The following is a 23,562-nucleotide window of genomic DNA, read 5'->3' on the forward strand; positions in this document are numbered from 1 at the left end:
ACATTCATTTCACTTAATTTCAGTTGGACCGCCTATGAATTGAAGATTTTATTCGCGTCCGCACTTTGTGACCATGGATGCTTGTAAAAGTGAGAGCCAATCTGTATTTAAGATTATCCCATTAGCTAATGGTGGGACCATTGGGTAGCTTCTAGTCTTTTAGTTTAAAACTAGGGAATGTTGTGCATGGATAGTTTTATGTAGCTATGAACGAAGTGTGATACAAACGTTTTGAGTAATGAATTTCTTGGCCTCATTGCTAACAGTTTGTACCTTAAATATACCTTTATCAGCCATTCCTGCAGTTTTCCTCAGTTAATGGCTACGCTTGTATTTCTTGGATTATATCTCGCACGTTTGTGAGAAAGTGTGTTATAGGTGTAAACTGCTGTCATTTATATTTTTCACTAGAAATCAATTCTGTTCATCGATTAACATCAACTAATTTAAATTTGGTTTTTATTCATTAAATTATTTCATGTGTATCCGTTTGTTCTTTGTTCAATTAACACCATTTCGCCTAATGTACAACTTCTAGTGTGTTATACCAGATATTTTCTATCAGTAATTCAAAGGGGAACCCGCACAACGGCTTATCAAATCTATCTAATTTGTGAAGTCACAACTTTTCACACTTTGGCATACCCCAAAATATATACACTGCTGGCCAAAATCTTAAGGCCAATGAACATAAAGAAAAAATATGTATTTTGCGTTGTTAGACTCGACCACTTATTTGAGTAGAGCTTCAAAAGATGAAAATAAGAAATGGGAAAATAAAGATAAAAACCTTATTTAGAATTTATTAGGGAAAATGTAAACACTATGAAATTAGCCTAAATACAAGCTGGTCGAAAGTTTAAGACCATACCAAAAAGAAGTCCTAAACAGGGTAGGAAATGCCCAACAAGAGATCTCAGTAGTGAGTTGCACGGCCTTCATTGTGAATAACTTCAATCATTCACTTTGGCATGGTCGATATAAGCGTTTGCAGAAGGCTGGCTGGAATGTTATTCCAAGTGGTGAAGATGGCTTTACGAAGATCATGCACTGTTTGGAATTGACGTCCATTTCTATAGACTTCCCTTACCATCCACCCCCAAACATTTTCATGGGTCGCTGGATGGTCCAAAAAAATCACGTTACTCGCCATGAAAAGTCCTTTGTCCTGTGGGCATTGTGGATTGCAGCGTTGTCCCGCTGAAAGATCCAGTCATTTCCACACAAGCGAGCCTTCAGTCGGTAAGAACGCACTTTCCAACATGCCAATGTAGCCAGCTGCTGTTTGATACCCCTGTGTAACCTGAAGCTCCATTGTTTCATGGAAGGAGAAAGCACCCCAGATCATGATGAAACATTCTCCACTGTGTTGTGTAGAAAATGCCTCAGGTAGGATATCCTTATCGTTCCAGTAACGTTGGAAGCCATCTGGACCATCCAGGTTCAATTTTTTTCTCATCAGAGAACAAAATCTTCTTCCACCTTTCTACATCTCATGTTTGGTGCTTCTCGGCAAAGTTTAACAGCAAAATGGTGTGGAAGGAGGTGTGGCTTTTGAAGATGTTTATAATTTTAAAAGCCTTTCTCTCAGATGCCGCCTTATTGTTCTTGAGCTGCATTCTCGCCCATAAGGGCCTTAATCTGATTCGACAATCGGCTGGTGTCTGGCGGACAACCCGTCAATCCTCATGCTCAACGCTGTCGAAATTTTCTTGGCTGACCACTTGAAATTCTCGCTCGTATCCCTCGGGGTCTTTTAAGAAATTTGCAACAGCATTTTACTATGCTCAATCTCACCATCGATGGCATGTTGAGAGAGACTTTGCTTTTGCAGCTCGACAATTCTGCTATGTTCAAACTCTGTCAAGTTTTTAGCCTTTGCCATGTTTTTACCTAATGTAACACAGGAGATGTCAGTGGGAGATGTTGACAACGCTAATGCTTGAACACAAATGACTAAATTTCGTTACGTGTTTACCGATTAACGCTTCATTTCAGTACGGTCTTAAACTTTTTACCAGCTAGTATTTAGGCTAATTTCATAGTGTTCAAATATTCCCTGTTAAATGCTAAAAAAGTTTTATTTTTATTGTTCCTTTTCTTATTTTCATCTTTCAAAACTCTACTCAAATAAGTGGTTGAGTCTAACAATGCAAAATGCATATTTTTTCTTTATGTTCGTTGGCCTTAAGATTTTGGCCAGCAGTTTATGTCACGAGCGCGTGGCCTCTGTTATAGGGTTTAGTTGGTCACTAGCCGGTGTTAGAGAGAATTGTGTAAAGTTACAGACACTGGTATGATTCTTTTAGATGGATGGAGAACCAGTGGCAATGTATGAAACAGTTACATGTTTTAAATGTCTTTAACGTTACTTTCATTAAGATTGTTGGGTAAATTATTTTTATTATAAGTATTTTGCATTGCTAAGACATTAATATCTTAAGCTGGTCAGATCTAGTGTGATATTGTTAGGTTTATGGGCTAAAAATATTGCTAATAGCTTGGTACCTAACTGAAGATTCAAAGCACTCTGCTCATTAAATTTTGTTCTATTCGTTAGAAGATTAACTCAGAGTAATGATCTATATAACTTTCTTCTATCAAAAGTTGATAACTAATCTGGAGTTTAAAACTGTTGGTGATTACAATATTTATATTTTTTTCAATGAATAGAACCTCGCTTAGCTAAAGTTTGCTAGTAGTAGTAGTGTAGTCATTTACAAAAACATGACATCAGCTTAGCTCTTGTACTGAGAACAATTTTACTGTATACCACAGAAATAACTCTAAAGTACATAATAATTTATAATATGTTAAGTAAAATTATAAAACAACTGTATGGTGTTTAACTTGTATGTTACATGTATAATATAGAAATCTATATGGTGTTTATTTTGTTTGTGTTTAGTATAGAATAACTATGTGGTCTTTAACTTGTTACATGTAATATAGAATAAGTATACGGTCTTTAACTATGTGGTGTTTAACTTGTACATTACATGTTTAGTATAGAATAACTATGCTGTGTAACTTGTTACACTTAGTATAGAACTGTATGGTGTTTAACTTGTGTGTTACATATACACGTATAGTATAGAATAAATATATGAGGTGTATGTTTTCTGAAGAAGTACTATTGTTTGGAAACAATCATTGTTATCAACAAAACTGACAGAAGAAAATTATATTGTGCCATTAAACTAGAAAGCAAATGTTAACAAGGCTATAAGATTTTATTTCTTATGTCATTAACTTACATAAATAGAATTTCATATAAGATACAGAAAAAAATTCATTTTCTAAAACAACACACTAATTGAAAATTAAAGTTAATCATAAGTATGTTCTAAGAATGCAAGAATTGAAGTTGGAAGACCTAAAAGTTTCGTTTGATGTAATCGTGAAGAACCAATTCTTGATCTGATCCTGTAACGACATAGGTCTTGTAAAGAACGTGTGCTGTCTGTAAAACATTAATTATGAGATTTGTTAACTGAATCCAACTGAAGTACATTACCAATGAGAAAACATTATCCAAATACTTATTCGAAAACAAAGTTTTTACAACCAGTCAACCAAGTACTGATCAGAAGACAGAAATAAACTTCTGCAAACAGTGAACCACACAAGTGATTAGAAGACACAGAAATAAACTTCTGCAAACAGTGAACCACACAAGTGATTAGAAGACACAGAAACAAACTTCTGAAAACAGTGAACCACACAAGTGATTAGAAGACACAGAAACAAACTTCTGAAAACAGTCAATCAAGTAGTGATTAGAAGACACAGAAACAAACTTCTGAAAACAGTCAATCAAGTAGTGATTAGAAGAAACAGAAACAAACTTCTGAAAACAGTCAATCAAGTAGTGATTAGAAGACACAGAAACAAACTTCTGAGGCAGTCAACCAAGTAGTGATTAGAAGACACAGAAATAAACTTCTGCAAACAGTGAACCAAGTAGTGATTAGAAGACACAGAAACAAACTTCTGAAAACAGTCAATCAAGTAGTGATTAGAAGACACAGAAAGAAACTTCTGCAAACAGTCAACCAAGTAGTGATTAGAAGACACAGAAACAAACTTCTGCAAACAGTCAATCAAGTAGTGATTAGAAGACACAGAAAGAAACTTCTGCAAACAGTCAACCAAGTAGTGATTAGAAGACACAGAAACAAACTTCTGAAAACAGTCAACCAAGTAGTGATTAAAACACAGAAATAAACTTCTGAGGCAGTCAACCAAGTAGTGATTAGAAGACACAGAAACAAACTTCTGCAAACAGTCAACCAAGTAGTGATTAGAAGACACAGAAACAAACTTCTGCAAACAGTCAATCAAGTAGTGATTAGAAGACACAGAAACAAACTTCTGAAACAGTCAACCAAGTAGTGATTAGAAGACACAGAAAGAAACTTCTGCAAACAGTCAATCAAGTAGTGATTAGAAGACACAGAAACAAACTTCTGAAAACAGTCAACCAATTAGTGATTAAAACACAGAAATAAACTTCTGAAAACAGTCAATCAAGTAGTGATTAGAAGACACAGAAACAAACTTCTGCAAACAGTCAACCAAGTAGTGATTAGAAGACACAGAAACAAACTTCTGCAAACAGTCAATCAAGTAGTGATTAGAAGACACAGAAACAAACTTCTGCAAACAGTCAATCAAGTAGTGATTAGAAGACACAGAAACAAACTTCTGAAAACAGTCAACCAATTAGTGATTAAAACACAGAAATAAACTTCTGAAAACAGTCAATCAAGTAGTGATTAGAAGACACAGAAACAAACTTCTGAGGCAGTCAACCAAGTAGTGATTAAAACACAGAAATAAACTTCTGAGGCTGTCAATCAAGTAGTGATTAGAAGACACAGAAACAAACTTCTGAAAACAGTCAACCAAGTAGTGATTAGAAGACACAGAAACAAACTTCTGAAAACAGTCAACTAAGTAGTGATTAGAAGACACAGAAACAAACTTCTGCAAACAGTCAATCAAGTAGTGATTAGAAGACACAGAAAGAAACTTCTGCAAACAGTCAACCAAGTAGTGATTAGAAGACACAGAAACAAACTTCTGAAACAGTCAACCAAGTAGTGATTAAAGACACAGAAATAAACTTCTGCAAACAGTCAATCAAGTAGTGATTAGAAGACACAGAAACAAACTTCTGAAAACAGTCAATCAAGTAGTGATTAAAACACAGAAACAAACTTCTGAAAACAGTCAATCAAGTAGTGATTAGAAGACACAGAAACAAACTTCTGAAACAGTCAATCAAGTAGTGATTAAAACACAGAAATAAACTTCTGAGGCAGTCAATCAAGTAGTGATTAGAAGACACAGAAACAAACTTCTGAAAACAGTCAATCAAGTAGTGATTAGAAGACACAGAAACAAACTTCTGCAAACAGTCAACCAAGTAGTGATTAGAAGACACAGAAATAAACTTCTGAGGCAGTCAATCAAGTAGTGATTAGAAGACACAGAAACAAACTTCTGAAAACAGTCAATCAAGTAGTGATTAGAAGACACAGAAACAAACTTCTGCAAACAGTCAACCAAGTAGTGATTAGAAGACACAGAAACAAACTTCTGCAAACAGTCAATCAAGTAGTGATTAGAAGACACAGAAACAAACTTCTGCAAACAGTCAATCAAGTAGTGATTAGAAGACACAGAAAGAAACTTCTGAAAACAGTCAACCAAGTAGTGATTAGAAGACACAGAAACAAACTTCTGAAAACAGTCAATCAAGTAGTGATTAGAAGACACAGAAACAAACTTCTGAAAACAGTCAATCAAGTAGTGATTAGAAGACACAGAAACAAACTTCTGAAAACAGTCAATCAAGTAGTGATTAGAAGACACAGAAACAAACTTCTGAAAACAGTCAATCAAGTAGTGATTAGAAGAAACAGAAACAAACTTCTGAAAACAGTCAATCAAGTAGTGATTAGAAGACACAGAAACAAACTTCTGAGGCAGTCAACCAAGTAGTGATTAGAAGACACAGAAAGAAACTTCTGCAAACAGTCAACCAAGTAGTGATTAGAAGACACAGAAACAAACTTCTGAGGCAGTCAACCAAGTAGTGATTAGAAGACACAGAAAGAAACTTCTGCAAACAGTCAATCAAGTAGTGATTAGAAGACACAGAAACAAACTTCTGCAAACAGTCAACCAAGTAGTGATTAGAAGACACAGAAACAAACTTCTGAAAACAGTCAACCAAGTAGTGATTAGAAGACACAGAAACAAACTTCTGAGGCAGTCAACCAAGTAGTGATTAGAAGACACAGAAACAAACTTCTGCAAACAGTCAACCAAGTAGTGATTAGAAGACACAGAAACAAACTTCTGCAAACAGTCAACCAAGTAGTGATTAGAAGACACAGGCACAAACTTCTGCAAACAGTCAACCAAGTAGTGATTAGAAGACACAAACTTCTGAGGCAGTCAACCAAGTAGTGATTAGAAGACACAGAAACAAACTTCTGCAAACAGTCAACCAAGTAGTGATTAGAAGACACAAACTTCTGAGGCAGTCAACCAAGTAGTGATTAGAAGACACAGAAACAAACTTCTAATCACCTTCTTCTTGATTAACTAACTGCTTGTAGAAGACACAGAATGCTCCCAGGAACTCATTGAAACAAGTAAACAGAATATATAAATTTCAGCTAGAATTTAATCAAATAAATAATCACAAAATACATGTATTTTACATCTTACACTAAGAACATTCCTGTTCTTTCTCTTCTCTATGTATTGTTACTTCTTTATTTCAAATTGAGTTTGTCAAAAAGTAGTTTCATATTTAAAACATTTTAAAATAACTTTTACATTATGAGAAATCATTTTACAAATTTATCATTACCACAAAACAGAGCATGATATAATATTTAACCAAATATAGTATAACAGTATAATATTTAGACGGTATTAGTAACAAACTTATTACACACTTTCCCATGCTTTAAGTTGTTCATAAACGCGCCCATTGAGTTAGGCAGTAACTCGAGGTGTCCGACCTTGATTGTCAGTAGCAAATGGATTAGCTCCAAACTGTAACAAGAGCTTGCCAGCATCACTGAAGTCATTTACAGCAGCTAAGTGTAATGGAGTCTGGTGAATCTTGGTAGCATTTACATTGGCACCTGTGTCACATACATATAAAACATAAGCGCCTGTGCCACATATGTATATATAAAACATTATATTGATATACAAGGTTTAACTGTTACTGAACCTTTATATGCAACACAGATAAGTTGTTACTAAGCATATGGTACAACTCTATATTGATGCTGTAAGGTTCAGCTGTTACTGTACTGGTGCTACAAGGCTCAGTTGCCATGTTATAAACTAAGTTTACCTGCAAGTAGTAGTGCCTTTACACAGAGAGTATTCTGCATGAATGTGGCAGCATGTAACGGAGTCCCGAAGTGACAGTCCATAGCATCTAAACGAGCACCGGCTTTTATAAGAAGCTGTACACATTCCACATCACCTGAAAGAAACAGGTTTGTCTGGTTTATTACAACTTGCATAGTTAGACACCAAAACCAACCGTATATTGTCAATTACAAAAATTAATTTCCCATAAGAATACATGTAATGTGTAACTCATTGTGTACTCAAACATTAAAGTGTATAAAACCAAAACATACACCTGAAAATAAGATGATACAACTGCAATGAAACATGCTACCACAAAGTGACCGTGAGATAAACTGCACGCATATGTCACATGCAACTCTGTTGAAAGTCCCATTGTTCTGTTTCAAAACTGAAACTTATTAACATCACTAGTCTTGCTAATCGATATTGTTTGTTAATATGAAAATGTCTTTGAAACAAAAACATGCTAACAGAAATCACACTGAATATTTGTATAGGAGGTGCTGCCAGTCCTAAACATAATATACAGATTTGTGTTCTGTAAGCCATCAAGGTCTTCCTCTATTTTCATTATCTAGCCAATGGTTCACCTTAATCTTTGTTGGTCCTGGATTTTCTTCTACTTTATTAGACCATGACTGTCAGCCTAGTATGATTATTTTGTAAACAATGAATGTTAATGACAGAAAAAGCAACATATCACTGGCACAAACACAACAATGTCCAGTTTCAGCATACCACTTCTCTCAACGTCCAGGTTCAGCCTACCACTTCTCTGTTTTTAATTATTTGTTTGAATTCTGTAGACAGCTAACAAGGGTTATATGTATTTTTCATGTCTAATTTAGCAGTGAAAGACTAGATGGGAAGTAGCCAGTCATCATCTCCCACTGTCAAATCTCAGGCTACTCATTTACCAATAAATAGTGGGATTGACTATCACTTTGCAACATCCCTACAGCTGAAAAGTCCAGAATGTTTGGTGCAATGGGGGCTTTGAATCAATGACTCTCAAAGTTAAGGCCCCTAACTACCTGGCCATGCCATGGTTCAGTAATGTGCCTTTAGGGTGAGTCAACACTTCAGATGTCTCAAGTTAGACCAGGGTCATGTTCGAGTCAGTTTATCAATTTATACTTCTGGTTTAGAAAACATGATTTCTTTTACTTTCTGATTACTTGTTGAATGCTTTACTATGTTTTGTTTATTCTGTCTGTGGTATACTAGTTTGGGTAAGTTCAAAATAAGTAAAAACTAAAACATACCAGATGAGCAATTCTTGTAGGAAATAAGTTGATAAGAGAGTTACCAAGAGTCAGTTATTACCCTTAACTTCTCATCAGTTCCACAAAATGAAATAACTAAAAATGAGCACAAATACTAGCATTAACATTACTTATAATGTATTTCATATAACTACTCACATGAACCTTCTGCAAGTGTTGTGAATATTTTGTGCTTCCCACAAGCCTCATATAAATCTCTTCTTAAAAACTGCATTAATATTTACTGCATCAATCATAAATATACTACAGCCCTCCACCAATAGGAGGGTCACATCCTCGTGTGCACCGATACCCATGAGAACTAACACTGGAATAAAGGCTCATTGTTGATGCAAATAAACTGGAAGTGATGGTGGGTGTAAACACCTCTGGACCTGTTAGAAACAGTGTAATCTAGAAAGATTCTTCTCTTTGTATAAAAGTTTACCTAGTATGTTTAAGGTAGATAAGGCTTAGGAAATTAGCCTAAAAAGAAGATATTGGAGAACACATGTTCTAAATAAAAGTATGTGTATGTTTGATCTTTATAGACATCCTGATTTCTTGATTAACCTGACACAGGAAGGCATATGGAAGTTTGTGGATAAACCCTCTCAATTCATATTAAAAACATTGTCACCTGTATGTATTTTTATTGTATGTTTTAAAAAAATGAATTATAAAGTTTTTAGTTCATTTATCCAACAGATGGTTATTACACCTAGTGAAAGTATAAAACCCATACATTGGAACACATATCACAAAATTATACATTTGATTAAAAGGAAAAGTTACATCGAAGATAACTTGAATCAAAGTTTTACCTAAAAAGATTTAAAATATTAAATTGCTGTCTCTCATAACCCAGAATTTTACAAAAAAAATTACCCTACAGTTATAAAACCTTTAAAAAAACCAGTGTAAAGAGAAATGTGTGGTGATATAATTATATCAGTATTGCATTGTGAAGCTGTGATACGATTGTATCGATGTATCATCAAATACAAAAAGATTCATGTATCATCATGAAATTTGGAAAGCTTTCAGTAAACATTAGAATTTCTAATAAAGTATTTCTCCTACAACTTAATGATTGAATAAAGGAAGGAAAATATCAACTATAATGTGTTCTCTTTATAACATTATTATAAACAGGTATTAACTTAAATATAACATTATCAGTAATATAATTCAGCTTAGAGTATCAAACTTTGTAAGAAACAGTTGGTAACACTTCTGTATCAACTATTATGATGAGACAGGACAATTGGTGAAAAGTCTGCACATTTTCTGTAATAAATTGTGTTTGAACATAACATAACATATATAGAAACTTCGTTCCTGTGCTACTTCATGGATAAATCTATTGTCTTCCTATTGGTGGAAAGAAAATATCTAATGATGATTACAGTTCACATCAATAATGTGTAGGGTTGAAGCTTCATTTAAAATTTGAGATATGCAAAAAATATCTTCTTGTTATAGGCATAAGGTAATAGTTATTTGTGGTGAAAAGAGATGAGTATTTCTATCTTTCTAAGTAGGTGCAGGCACAATCATAGTACACTTAAAATACAGTTTTCTTATTATCTAATCAAGCTCTCCATAGTACGTTTATAATATAGCGTTCTTCATTATCTAGTCAAGCTGTCCATAGTACATTTATAATACAGTGTTCTTCATTACCGAGACAAGCTGTCCACAGTACATTTATAATATAGCGTTCTTCATTATCTAGTCAAGCTGTCCATAGTACATTTATAATACAGTGTTCTTCATTACCTGGTCAAGCTGTCCAGAGAACATTTATATTTAGTGTTCTTCATTATCTAGTCAAGCTGTCCGTAGTACATTTATAATATAGTGTTCTTCATTATCTAGTCAAGCTGTCCAGAGAACATTTATATTTAGTGTTCTTCATTATCTAGTCAAGCTGTCCAGAGAACATTTATATTTAGTGTTCTTCATTATCTAGTCAAGCTGTCCGTAGTACATTTATAATATAGTGTTCTTCATTATCTAGTCAAGCTGTCCATAGTACATTTATAATACAGTCTTCTTCATTACCTGGTCAAGCTGTCCATAGTACATTTATAACACAGTGTTCTTCATTACCTAGTCAAGCTGTCCACAGTACATTTATAATAGTGTTCTTCATTATCTAGTCAAGCTGTCCATAGTCCATTTATAATAGTGTTCTTCATTATCTAGTCAAGCTGTCCACAGTACATTTATAATATAGTGTTCTTCATTATCTATTCAAGCTGTCCACAGTACATTTATAATATAGCGTTCTTCATTATCTATTCAAGCTGTCCACAGTACATTTATAATATAGCGTTCTTCATTATCTATTCAAGCTGTCCACAGTACATTTATAATATAGCGTTCTTCATTATCTAGTCAAGCTGTCCATAGTACATTTATAATATAGTGTTCTTCATTATCTAGTCAAGCTGTCCATAGTACATTTATAATATAGTGTTCTTCATTATCTAGTCAAGCTGTCCATAGTACATTAATAATATAGTGTTCTTCATTATCTAGTCAAGCTGTCCATAGTACATTTATAATATAGTGTTCTTCATTATCTAGTCAAGCTGTCCATAGTACATTTATAATATAGTGTTCTTCATTATCTAGTCAAGCTGTCCATAGTACATTTATAATATAGTGTTCTTCATTATCTAGTCAAGCTGTCCACAGTACATTTATAATACAGTGTTCGTCATTATCTAATCAAGCTGTCCACAGTAAATTTATGATACAGTGTTCTTCATTATCTAGTCAAGCTGTCCACAGTACATTTATAATATAGTGTTCTTCATTATCTAGTCAAGCTGTCCACAGTACATTTATAATACAGTGTTCTTCATTATCTGGTCAAGCTGTCCATAGTACATTTAATATACAATGTTCTTCATTATCTAGTCAAGCTGTCCACAGTACATTTATAATACAGCGTTCTTCATTATCTAGTCAAGCTGTCCACAGTACATTTATAATATAGTGTTCTTCATTATCTAGTCAAGCTGTCCACAGTACATTTATAATACAGTGTTCTTCATTATCTGGTCAAGCTGTCCATAGTACATTTAATATACAATGTTCTTCATTATCTAGTCAAGCTGTCCATAGTACATTTATAATAGTGTTCTTCATTATCTAGTCAAGCTGTCCATAGTACATTTATAATACAGTGTTCTTCATTACCTAATGAAGCTGTCCATAGTACATTTATGATACAGTGTTCTTCATTATCTAGTCAAGCTGTCCATAGTACATTTATAATATAGTGTTCTTCATTATCTAGTCAAGCTGTCCACAGTACATTTATAATACAGTGTTCTTCATTATCTGGTCAAGCTGTCCATAGTACATTTATGATACAGTGTTCTTCATTATCTATTCAAGCTGTCCATAGTACATTTATGATACAGTGTTCTTCATTATCTAATCAAGCTGTCCATAGTACATTTATAATACAGTGTTCTACATTATCTAGTCAAGCTGTCCACAGTACATTTATAATACAGTGTTCTACATTATCTAATCAAGCTGTCCACAGTACATTTATAATACAGTGTTCTACATTATCTAGTCAAGCTGTCGACAGTACATTTATAATACAGTGTTCTTCATTATCTATTCAAGCTGTCCATAGTACATTTATAATATAGTGTTCTTCATTATCTAGTCAAGCTGTCCAAAGTACATTTATAATATAGTGTTCTTCATTATCTAGTCAAGCTGTCCACAGTACATTTATAATACAGTGTTCTTCATTATCTAGTCAAGCTGTCCACAGTACATTTATAATACAGTGTTCTTCATTATCTAGTCAAGCTTTCCACAGTAAATTTATAATACAGTGTTCGTCATTATCTAATCAAGCTGTCCACAGTAAATTTATAATACAGTGTTCTTCATTATCTAGTCAAGCTGTCGACAGTACATTTATAATACAGTGTTCTTCATTACCTGGTCAAGCTGTCTCCGAACTTTTAATGTTGGCATGTTCTTAGTAAACAAAGTTGTATATTCCAATAACCTTTCTAAAGGAACCTCAACATAAAAATTCACAGAAAATTGTTTATCTTTTACCTCGAAGAGCTGCTTCATGGAGTGGAGTTGTTAAGACCAGTGGTGGATTAACAACTGCTCGCGGCTTCATCAAGAGACACACAGTTTCAGCACTTCCGGCAGCACATGCATCACAGAGAGGCGTATACCCTCTATGCAAGATGCATTTACCTAACAGATATAGAAAATAAGTTAACTATAATAAAAAATAACCAAATTTCACTTTTATATCTTCATATGATTAGAGATATTAAAATTTAGTGATTATTATTAACACTATATACTGAAGTTTTATCAGTATTATGTGAGGAATTATAAAACTGGTATAAATTACTGGTACCCTTGACATGTTTACATGGTTCCAGTTAGATGATTCTTATAATAATTGAGAAAATATGAGTAATACAGACAGAAAGTTTGTGGTAAAAAGTGCATACACAGCACTGACCAAAGATTTGTACATATATGGTACAAAGCAAATATTTGATAAAATACATCTGAGTAGACAATACTCAGTTTTATCAATCTAACTCTCAAATTTGTCAGTTTTAAAACCTCTTTTGTTAACGGGATTGTGTTCCTGATTTCATAAAATACTAGAACTAAAGTCAATATTTCTTTTTATCTACAGCTATCAACTTTGAAAGTCTACAGAACTTTAAAATTTTAAATCCTAAAGTATGTGTCACTGTTATCAATGTAATTAATTATACAAGTGTCAAACTTCATTAATAGAAGCATGTCTGTTACAGATATTATAACAATTAAATTACTTCACGAGAAACACATCCTGTCATATAGATTAAAACACTGAAAATTGATTCATTAGTACCCATTATCTCATGCATATTAAAACAGTTTCTCTGGACACACATCCCGTGGTATAAATTAAAGAAGTCACACTAGACACACATCCCGTGGTATAAATTAAAGTAGTCAAACTGTCTCACTAGAAACACATCCCGTGGTATAAATTAAAGTAGTCAAACTGTCTCACTAGAAACACATCCCGTGGTATAAATTAAAGTAGTCAAACTGTCTCACTAGAAACACATCCCGTGGTATAAATTAAAGTAGTCAAACTGTCTCACTAGAAACACATCCCGTGGTATAATTTAAAGTAGTCAAACTGTCTCACTAGAAACACATCCCGTGGTATAAATTAAAGTAGTCAAACTGTCTCGCTACTCACACATCCCGTGGTATAAATTAAAGCAGTCAAACTGTCTCACTAGACAAACATCCCGTGGTATAAATTAAAGCAGTCAAACTGTCTCACTAGACAAACATCCCGTGGTATAAATTAAAGTAGTCAAACTGTCTCACTAGAAACACATCCCGTGGTATAAATTAAAGTAGTCAAACTGTCTCACTAGACAAACATCCCGTGGTATAAATTAAAGTAGTCAAACTGTCTCACTAGACAAACATCCCGTGGTATAAATTAAAGTAGTCAAACTGTCTCACTAGACACACATCCCGTGGTATAAATTAAAGTAGTCAAACTGTCTCACTAGACACACATCCCGTGGTATAAATTAAAGTAGTCACACTGTCTCACTAGACACACATCCCGTGCTGTAAATTAAAGTAGTCAAACTGTCTCACTAGACACACATCCCGTGGTATAAATAAAAGTAGTCAAACTGTCTCACTAGACACACATCCCGTGGTATAAATTAAAGTAGTCAAACTGTCTCACTAGACACACATCCCGTGGTATAAATTAAAGTAGTCACACTGTCTCACTAGACACACATCCCGTGCTGTAAATTAAAGTAGTCAAACTGTCTCACTAGACACACATCCCGTGGTATAAATTAAAGTAGTCAAACTGTCTCGCTACTCACACATCCCGTGGTATAAATTAAAGCAGTCAAACTGTCTCGCTACTCACACATCCCGTGGTATAAATTAAAGCAGTCAAACTGTCTCACTAGACAAACATCCCGTGGTATAAATTAAAGTAGTCAAACTGTCTCACTAGACAAACATCCCGTGGTATAAATTAAAGTAGTCAAACTGTCTCACTAGAAACACATCCCGTGGTATAAATTAAAGTAGTCAAACTGTCTCACTAGACAAACATCCCGTGGTATAAATTAAAGTAGTCAAACTGTCTCACTAGAAACACATCCCGTGGTATAAATTAAAGCAGTCACACTGTCTCACTAGACACATATCCCATGGTATAAATTAAAGTAGTCAAACTGTCTCACTAGACACACATCCCGTGGTATAAATTAAAGCAGTCAAACTGTCTCACTAGACAAACATCCCGTGGTATAAATTAAAGTAGTCAAACTGTCTCACTAGACACACATCCCGTGGTATAAATTAAAGTAGTCAAACTGTCTCACTAGACACACATCCCGTGGTATAAATTAAAGTAGTCACACTGTCTCACTAGACACACATCCCGTGGTGTAAATTAAAGTAGTCAAACTGTCTCGCTACTCACACATCCCGTGGTATAAATTAAAGCAGTCAAACTGTCTCGCTAGACAAACATCCCGTGGTATAAATTAAAGTAGTCAAACTGTCTCACTAGACAAACATCCCGTGGTATAAATTAAAGTAGTCAAACTGTCTCACTAGAAACACATCCCGTGGTATAAATTAAAGTAGTCAAACTGTCTCACTAGAAACACATCCCGTGGTATAAATTAAAGCAGTCACACTGTCTCACTAGACACACATCCCGTGGTATAAATTAAAGCAGTCACACTGTCTCACTAGACACACATCCCGTGGTATAAATTAAAGCAGTCACACCGTCTCACTAGACACACATCCCGTGGTATAAATTAAAGCAGTCACACTGTCTCACTAGAAACACATCCCGTGGTATAAATTAAAGCAGTCACACCGTCTCACTAGAAACACATCCCGTGGTATAAATTAAAGCAGTCACACCGTCTCACTAGAAACACATCCCGTGGTATAAATTAAAGCAGTCACACCGTCTCACTAGAAACACATCCCGTGGTATAAATTAAAGCAGTCACACCGTCTCACTAGAAACACATCCCGTGGTATAAATTAAAGTAGTCAAACTGTCTCACTAGAAACACATCCCGTGGTATAAATTAAAGTAGTCAAACTGTCTCACTAGAAACACATCCCGTGGTATAAATTAAAGTAGTCAAACTGTCTCACTAGACACACATCCCGTGGTATAAATTAAAGTAGTCAAACTGTCTCACTAGACACACATCCCGTGGTATAAATTAAAGTAGTCAAACTGTCTCACTAGACACACATCCCGTGGTATAAATTAAAGTAGTCAAACTGTCTCACTAGAAACACATCCCGTGGTATAAATTAAAGCAGTCAAACTGTCTCACTAGACAAACATCCCGTGGTATAAATTAAAGCAGTCAAACTGTCTCACTAGACAAACATCCCGTGGTATAAATTAAAGTAGTCAAACTGTCTCACTAGACACACATCCCGTGGTATAAATTAAAGTATTCAAACTGTCTCACTAGACACACATCCCGTGGTATAAATTAAAGTAGTCAAACTGTCTCACTAGACACACATCCCGTGGTATAAATTAAAGCAGTCACACTGTCTCACTAGACACACATCCCGTGGTATGAATTAAAGCAGTCAAACTGTCTCAATAGACACACATCCCGTGGTATAAATTAAAGTAGTCAAACTGTCTCACTAGACACACATCCCGTGGTATAAATTAAAGCAGTCACACTGTCTCACTAGACACATATCCCATGGTATAAATTAAAGTAGTCAAACTGTCTCACTAGACACACATCCCGTGGTATAAATTAAAGCAGTCACACTGTCTCACTAGACACATATCCCATGGTATAAATTAAAGCAGGCAAACTGTCTCACTAGAAACACATCCCATGGTATAAATTAAAACAGTCAAACTGTCTCAATAGACACACATCCCGTGGTATGAATTAAAGCATTCAAACTGTCTCACTAGACACATATCCCATGGTATAAATTAAAGCAGTCAAACTGTCTCACTAGACAAACATCCCGTGGTATAAATTAAAGTAGTCAAACTGTCTCACTAGACACACATCCCGTGGTATAAATTAAAGTAGTCAAACTGTCTCACTAGACACACATCCCGTGGTATAAATTAAAGTAGTCAAACTGTCTCACTAGACACACATCCCGTGGTATAAATTAAAGCAGTCACACTGTCTCACGAGACACACATCCCGTGGTATGAATTAAAGCAGTCAAACTGTCTCAATAGACACACATCCCGTGGTATAAATTAAAGTAGTCAAACTGTCTCACTAGACACACATCCCGTGGTATAAATTAAAGCAGTCACACTGTCTCACTAGACACATATCCCATGGTATAAATTAAAGTAGTCAAACTGTCTCACTAGACACACATCCCGTGGTATAAATTAAAGCAGTCACACTGTCTCACTAGACACATATCCCATGGTATAAATTAAAGCAGGCAAACTGTCTCACTAGAAACACATCCCATGGTATAAATTAAAACAGTCAAACTGTCTCAATAGACACACATCCCGTGGTATGAATTAAAGCATTCAAACTGTCTCACTAGACACATATCCCATGGTATAAATTAAAGCAGGCAAACTGTCTCACTAGAAACACATCCCATGGTATAAATTAAAACAGTCAAACTGTCTCAATAGACACACATCCCGTGGTATAAATTAAAGCAGTCACACTGTCTCACTAGAAACACATCCCGTGGTATAAATTAAAGCAGTCAAACTGTCTCACTAAAAACACATCCCATGGTATAAATTAAAGCAGTCAAACTGTCTCAATAGACACACATCCCGTGGTATAAATTAAAGCAGTCACACTGTCTCACTAGAAACACATCCCGTGGTATAAATTAAAGCAGTCAAACTGTCTCACTAAAAACACATCCCATGGTATAAATTAAAGCAGTCAAACTGTCTCAATAGACACACATCCCATGGTATAAATTAAAGCAGTCACACTGTCTCACTAGAAACACATCCCGTGGTATAAATTAAAGCAGTCAAACTGTCTCACTAAAAACACATCCTGTGGTATAAATTAAAGCAGTCAAACTGTCTCACTAGAAACATATCCCATGGTATAAATTAAAGCAGTCACACTGTCTCACTAGACACACATCCCGTGGTGTGAATTAAAGCATTCAAACTGTCTCACTAGACACACATCCCGTGGTATAAATTAAAGCAGTCACACTGTCTCACTAGACACACATCCCGTGGTATGAATTAAAGCAGTCAAACTGTCTCACTAGACACACATCCCGTGGTATAAATTAAAGTAGTCAAACTGTCTCACTAAAAACACATCCTGTGGTATAAATTAAAGCAGTCAAACTGTCTCACTAGAAACATATCCCATGGTATAAATTAAAGCAGGCAAACTGTCTCACTAGAAACACATCCCATGGTATAAATTAAAACAGTCAATCTGTCTCACTAGACACACATCCCGTGGTATAAATTAAAGTGGTCAAACTGTCTCACTAGAAACACATCCTGTGGTATAAATTAAAACAGTCAATCCGTCTGACTAGAAATATATATCATCACAAAGATAAAAACAACTGAACCACCTATCAAAAACACTTCCTGTGTTACTTGATTGTCGAACCATGTCATGCTAATATAGTACTAAGGTGTCAAACAATGATTTGTAAACATAATAAAGTGATTTATTTTGGGGTCAACCTGCTATCTGTTTTCACACAATATTGGTCTGCCTTCTTCAGGTTACTTAAATAGCATTTTGAAAAGTTGAAAATGTTTATAAAGTTAATTGTAACTCATTTGATTTCTGTCCTGAGTTTGTAAATAAGTGACCTTTATTACACTATACATCAATGGTTCTAAATAAAACCTTGAAATGATTAGAATGGACTGCCATAACACTTTCTTTTCAATTATGTTCAGGTTTATTTAGTAGAGGTTTTAAACTTTGTACAAGTTAACAGCATTGCTGACAGTATAGACATGTAATTTTATAAACCATATTTGTCAACATCAATGGTGGAATACTGTCCTTAATTCAAAAAAATATAAACTGTAGCCAATAATTAGATTTAAAACACACCTCAACTTGCATGTGTAAATATAGTGACCAAAGTTCAACTATTCTTTAATAACCAATAAATATTCACACTCGTACTGCAAAATAATGGCACAAACACCACTGTCAATCAAACATGCAAAGCTAATTTACTACATTCATAACAAAGCATGTTTTTATTATTTTAGTTAGATAATATTTTGTTGTTATTAACAATGAGTTATTTTGAATTCTTAAGTTTAGTAACTTTTGTAAAATGATGTATAAGTGAATAATGGATAAATTTTGAAAAGAATATACTACTTATGATTTAGAAATGACATTAACCAAAGTTGAGTCAGTTATAAAAATCAGTATATACAGTATCTGTCAGAAAAAGAAGTCAGTCTCTTTCTAAAACATCAATAGTGAAGAGAACACTTAATAGTTTCATCAAACCCCTTAATTAAACAATATTCAATCAATAGTGAAGAGAACACTTAATAGCTTCATCAAACCCCTTAATTAAACAATATTCAATCAATAGTGAAGAGAACACTTAATAGCATCATCAAACCCCTTAATTAAACAATATTCAATCAATAGTGAAGAGAACACTTAATAGCTTCATCAAACCCCTTAATTAAACAATATTCAATCAATAGTGAAGAGAACACTTAATAGCTTCATCAAACCCTTAATTAAACAATATTCAATCAATAGTGAAGAGAACACTTAATAGCTTCATCAAACCCCTTAATTAAACAATATTCAATCAATAGTGAAGAGAACACTTAATAGCTTCATCAAACCCCTTACTTAAACAATATTCAATCAATAGTGAAGAGAACACTTAATAGCTTCATCAAACCCCTTAATTAAACAATATTCAATCAATAGTGAAGAGAACACTTAATAGCATCATCAAACCCTTAATTAAACAATATTCAATCAATAGTGAAGAGAACACTTAATAGCTTCATCAAACCCCTTAATTAAACAATATTCAATCAATAGTGAAGAGAACACTTAATAGCTTCATCAAACCCCTTAATTAAACAATATTCAATCAATAGTGAAGAGAACACTTAATAGCTTCATCAAACCCCTTAATTAAACAATATTCAATCAATAGTGAAGAGAACACTTAATAGCTTCATCAAACCCCTTAATTAAACAATATTCAATCAATAGTGAAGAGAACACTTAATAGCTACATCAAACCCCTTAATTAAACAATATTCAATCAATAGTGAAGAGAACACTTAACAGCTTCATCAAACCCCTTGATTAAACAATATTCAATCAATAGTGAAGAGAACACTTAACAGCTTCATCAAACCCCTTAATTAAACAATATTCAATCAATAGTGAAGAGAACACTTAACAGCTTCATCAAACCCCTTAATTAAACAATATTCACAAACTGATAAACAGAAGAGCCCAAACTTGAAAAGAAACATACAGTACATACTGATTGAACCAACAGCTTAAGGGTTTACTGAAAATGAAAATGACAGCTTTATTCTGAAAACAACTGTTGAAATATTAAATAACAGCCTAATGTAACTTTCCTAGCTTAAAAATACTATATATAAAATAAACAAATCTGAACATGTATAACTTACCTTTGGATAAGTAGGTTATATCTTTAGATAAGTAGAACTTACCTGTGCTCCATATTCAATTAAAACACGTGCACACTCCACATGACCTCTGACACAAGCTTCATGAAGGGGTGTCAGACAGTCATAATTTGACTCATTTGGTGAATGTCCAGCCTCTAGAAGCGACCTTACGGCTTTAAGATTGCCAAATTCTGCTGCTCTGTGCAAAGGATACTTACTGAAACGTTGAGTCCCTGAAAATTAATCAACATTGATTAATTCCATAAAAATGAAAAGAAATAAAAAGTTATTTATCTATGAAATGATAAAAATAGTGTTAATAAAATCCATGTACTGATTTAAATACAGCACATCCATTGATATTAAAATTATTAACACATAAAACAGGCAGAGTTAGGAAAATACTGACAAATAATAAATCTGTACAATTTAATTCATGTGTCTTCAACTCTGAAATTATTAATGTATCACAGGCTTCATACAAAATGATGTATTATTATGCCCCTAAATAAAAGTCTGCTATAGGACAATCAATACAATTAATACAATGATAATATACATGTCTCATGCCTTAGTGTCCTATTTCTTAGCCTTTTTTTAACAATTATTGCTACTGTAGTATTTCACTAGTAGTAATACTACAGAATATATTACTCACTTGTTGATAAATATTGAAAAAATATATTTCAAAAGCTAATAAGATGTACTACAACTTTCAAGATTTCATAATAATGAACAAATAATGCCTTTGTTGGAATTACAAACTTGCTATCACTTAACTTGTGTTATAATTTTTAGCAAATTAAAAGTGGCATTTCTGAAGATGTCTGTGATTCATCTGTTAATCTGAAAAGAATTCAGTTTGAAAGTGTGATACATAGAAATAGGATACTGATATATAATTGATTTATACCATCATGTGACTGAGACAAAACATTTTGCTGTTCATTACTTCATTACACATTATGACATAATATTTTGGGAAAACAAGGGACCTATAGGTCTATCTCAGCTGTTTCACCCTCTAAATTAAACTAAAACTATCAAATAAATTTAAAAAAACATTTTAGAGCCAACTTTAATCCTTCATATGGTTATTAATTTTTTTTCTTAAACTCACTTAAATTTATTGTGTCTGCAACCTATACTGTTAGAAAATTCTTAAAAATTACTATTGGCAAATTCTTTTGACTCCAAAATTGCTTGTTATTGGTATGTCATCTCAGTTGGCTGATTAAAGTGCAATTGATAAAAATATTTGAAATAATAATGAAAAGTGGGAAAACATTTTCACTGATGATGAGAAAACCCACTTGTAGAGAAAGATATATGTAAAATGCATATGTTTGGGTTGAGAAAAATTTTTATGCAGAGGAGCAAAAAATGTTTTGACCTTCATTTCATTACATAAATATCTTGTTTTATTTATTTTGTAGGAAGAAACAGTAGAAAACTTCATTATTACAAATGATGTTAAACCTACTGCACTCTGTTCTGTTGTTTGTATACAAATTGCAATTATTCTAATAAATAATAATGAATTAATTATATGTGAAGTGTTTTAATTAAATAGTTTGAAATTTGTCATAATTGTTGCTGAGAAACTAAATAAATGTACAACTCTATTTAATGATGAATACTGGAATAAAACTAACAATGTTGTTAACTGCTTAAATGCTAAACTTTACAAATGCCCTTATCCTTAAGTAGAGACAGTAAAGTTTAATTTTTCTGCTAGGACTTCAACACAAAGCTGTTTCAAACTAGAAAAACATAATTACACAACTGTGAACTGCTCTCAGACATTCCATTAATGTCTTCAATCAACAAATGCTTCTAATAACACTACAATCATACTTGTTAGATTATCACTATGATTATTATAACTCAACACATTTATTAATTACTACCTTATTCTATCATTTACACTGTGAAATATCTACCTCAACAATCTAATAAAATGCTTGACATTTGATTGACACTGTTTTTTCTCTCTCAGAATAATCCAGATCCTCTCAAAATTTGAAGAATTAAATGTATCATAATAAATTATGTATACATGAAACGTTTGAACAGATTATAAGGTGAAGCTTAAAGCAGCTGTAAATGTAATGGTGAAAATAAATAATTTGCAACAAACAGATGAAAGAGATATTTTATTATACAACAGAATAGTAATATAAACAGCTATCTAAGAAGCAGTTCACACAGGCAGTCACTTACAGTTAAGGCCTAACGAAACGTGGATTTACCACTCGACAATTTGTTGACTATCAATCTTCCAAGTCTATGAGAAAAATTATGGCATGTCCTCTCATCATTTCGGAAAGTGTAAAATAATTTATTAAACTAATTACAGGTGAGATGTTTCAATGGAATACTGCCACATGAAACTATTCTCACTGTAATAACTGTTAATTAAACTTATATTAGTTGATTCTTTACAGAAATTTGAATCATATAAGCTTATTAGTGGTAATCATTGTAACTTCTGAGTTGAATTTGTAAATGTAGCTTATGTTCAAGGATTCCATTACACCAAATTACATAATAGTAATGTCAGCTAGTAAATCAAGCTGAAACACTCACATTCATAAACTGTAAGAAACTCAGTCGTTGTAATTGTTGACATTTCATTAAAAAAAAAACAACACTTAATTTCATAGACCTACGTAGCAAAACATTTTCTATTACATTAAACAATGTAAATACGTTAAAATACTATTTTCCAATTAATATAAACACCATTTTAACTAGCGCCCTCAGTAGTTTAAGATGTATAGTAACAATAGGATTAAATGGAAAAAAAAAACAACAATAATAAAAACAACTCACGGAAATAAAATAAATGAAATAGTAAATGATGGGGACAGATTTGTTAACTTTAGGATAATATACATTTCAATAAGTGATCATTGATAAATTTTAAAAAATCAAACCTTGTTTTTGCATATATATGTATATATATATATACATATAAAACCTTTTTTAGCATTTAATAGGAAAAATGTGAACACTATGAAATTAGCCTAAATACTAGCTAAAATTTTTATTTTTATTTTCCCTTTTCTTATTTTCATCTTTCGAAGCTTTACTCAAAGAAGTGGTTGAGTCTAACAACGC

The 23,562-nt window shown here is 33.4% G+C and overlaps 1 protein-coding gene across 1 annotated transcript; it reads right to left on the reverse strand.

The window, feature by feature from the left end:
• Positions 1–3,214: 3,214 nt before the first annotated feature.
• On the reverse strand, positions 3,215–23,219 carry LOC143241816 (ankyrin repeat and SOCS box protein 13-like). Its single transcript, XM_076485085.1, is given in 7 exon segments — positions 3,215–3,463; positions 7,044–7,169; positions 7,388–7,522; positions 12,783–12,908; positions 12,911–12,932; positions 20,482–20,672; positions 23,029–23,219. Coding segments are annotated over 7 exon segments (777 nt in total). The 5' UTR covers positions 23,072–23,219; the 3' UTR covers positions 3,215–3,329.
• Positions 23,220–23,562: the final 343 nt, after the last annotated feature.

The sequence above is a fragment of the Tachypleus tridentatus genome, unplaced genomic scaffold (assembly GCF_004210375.1).
Source record: "Tachypleus tridentatus isolate NWPU-2018 unplaced genomic scaffold, ASM421037v1 Hic_cluster_1, whole genome shotgun sequence".
NCBI classification, from domain to species: Eukaryota; Metazoa; Arthropoda; class Merostomata; order Xiphosura; family Limulidae; genus Tachypleus; species Tachypleus tridentatus.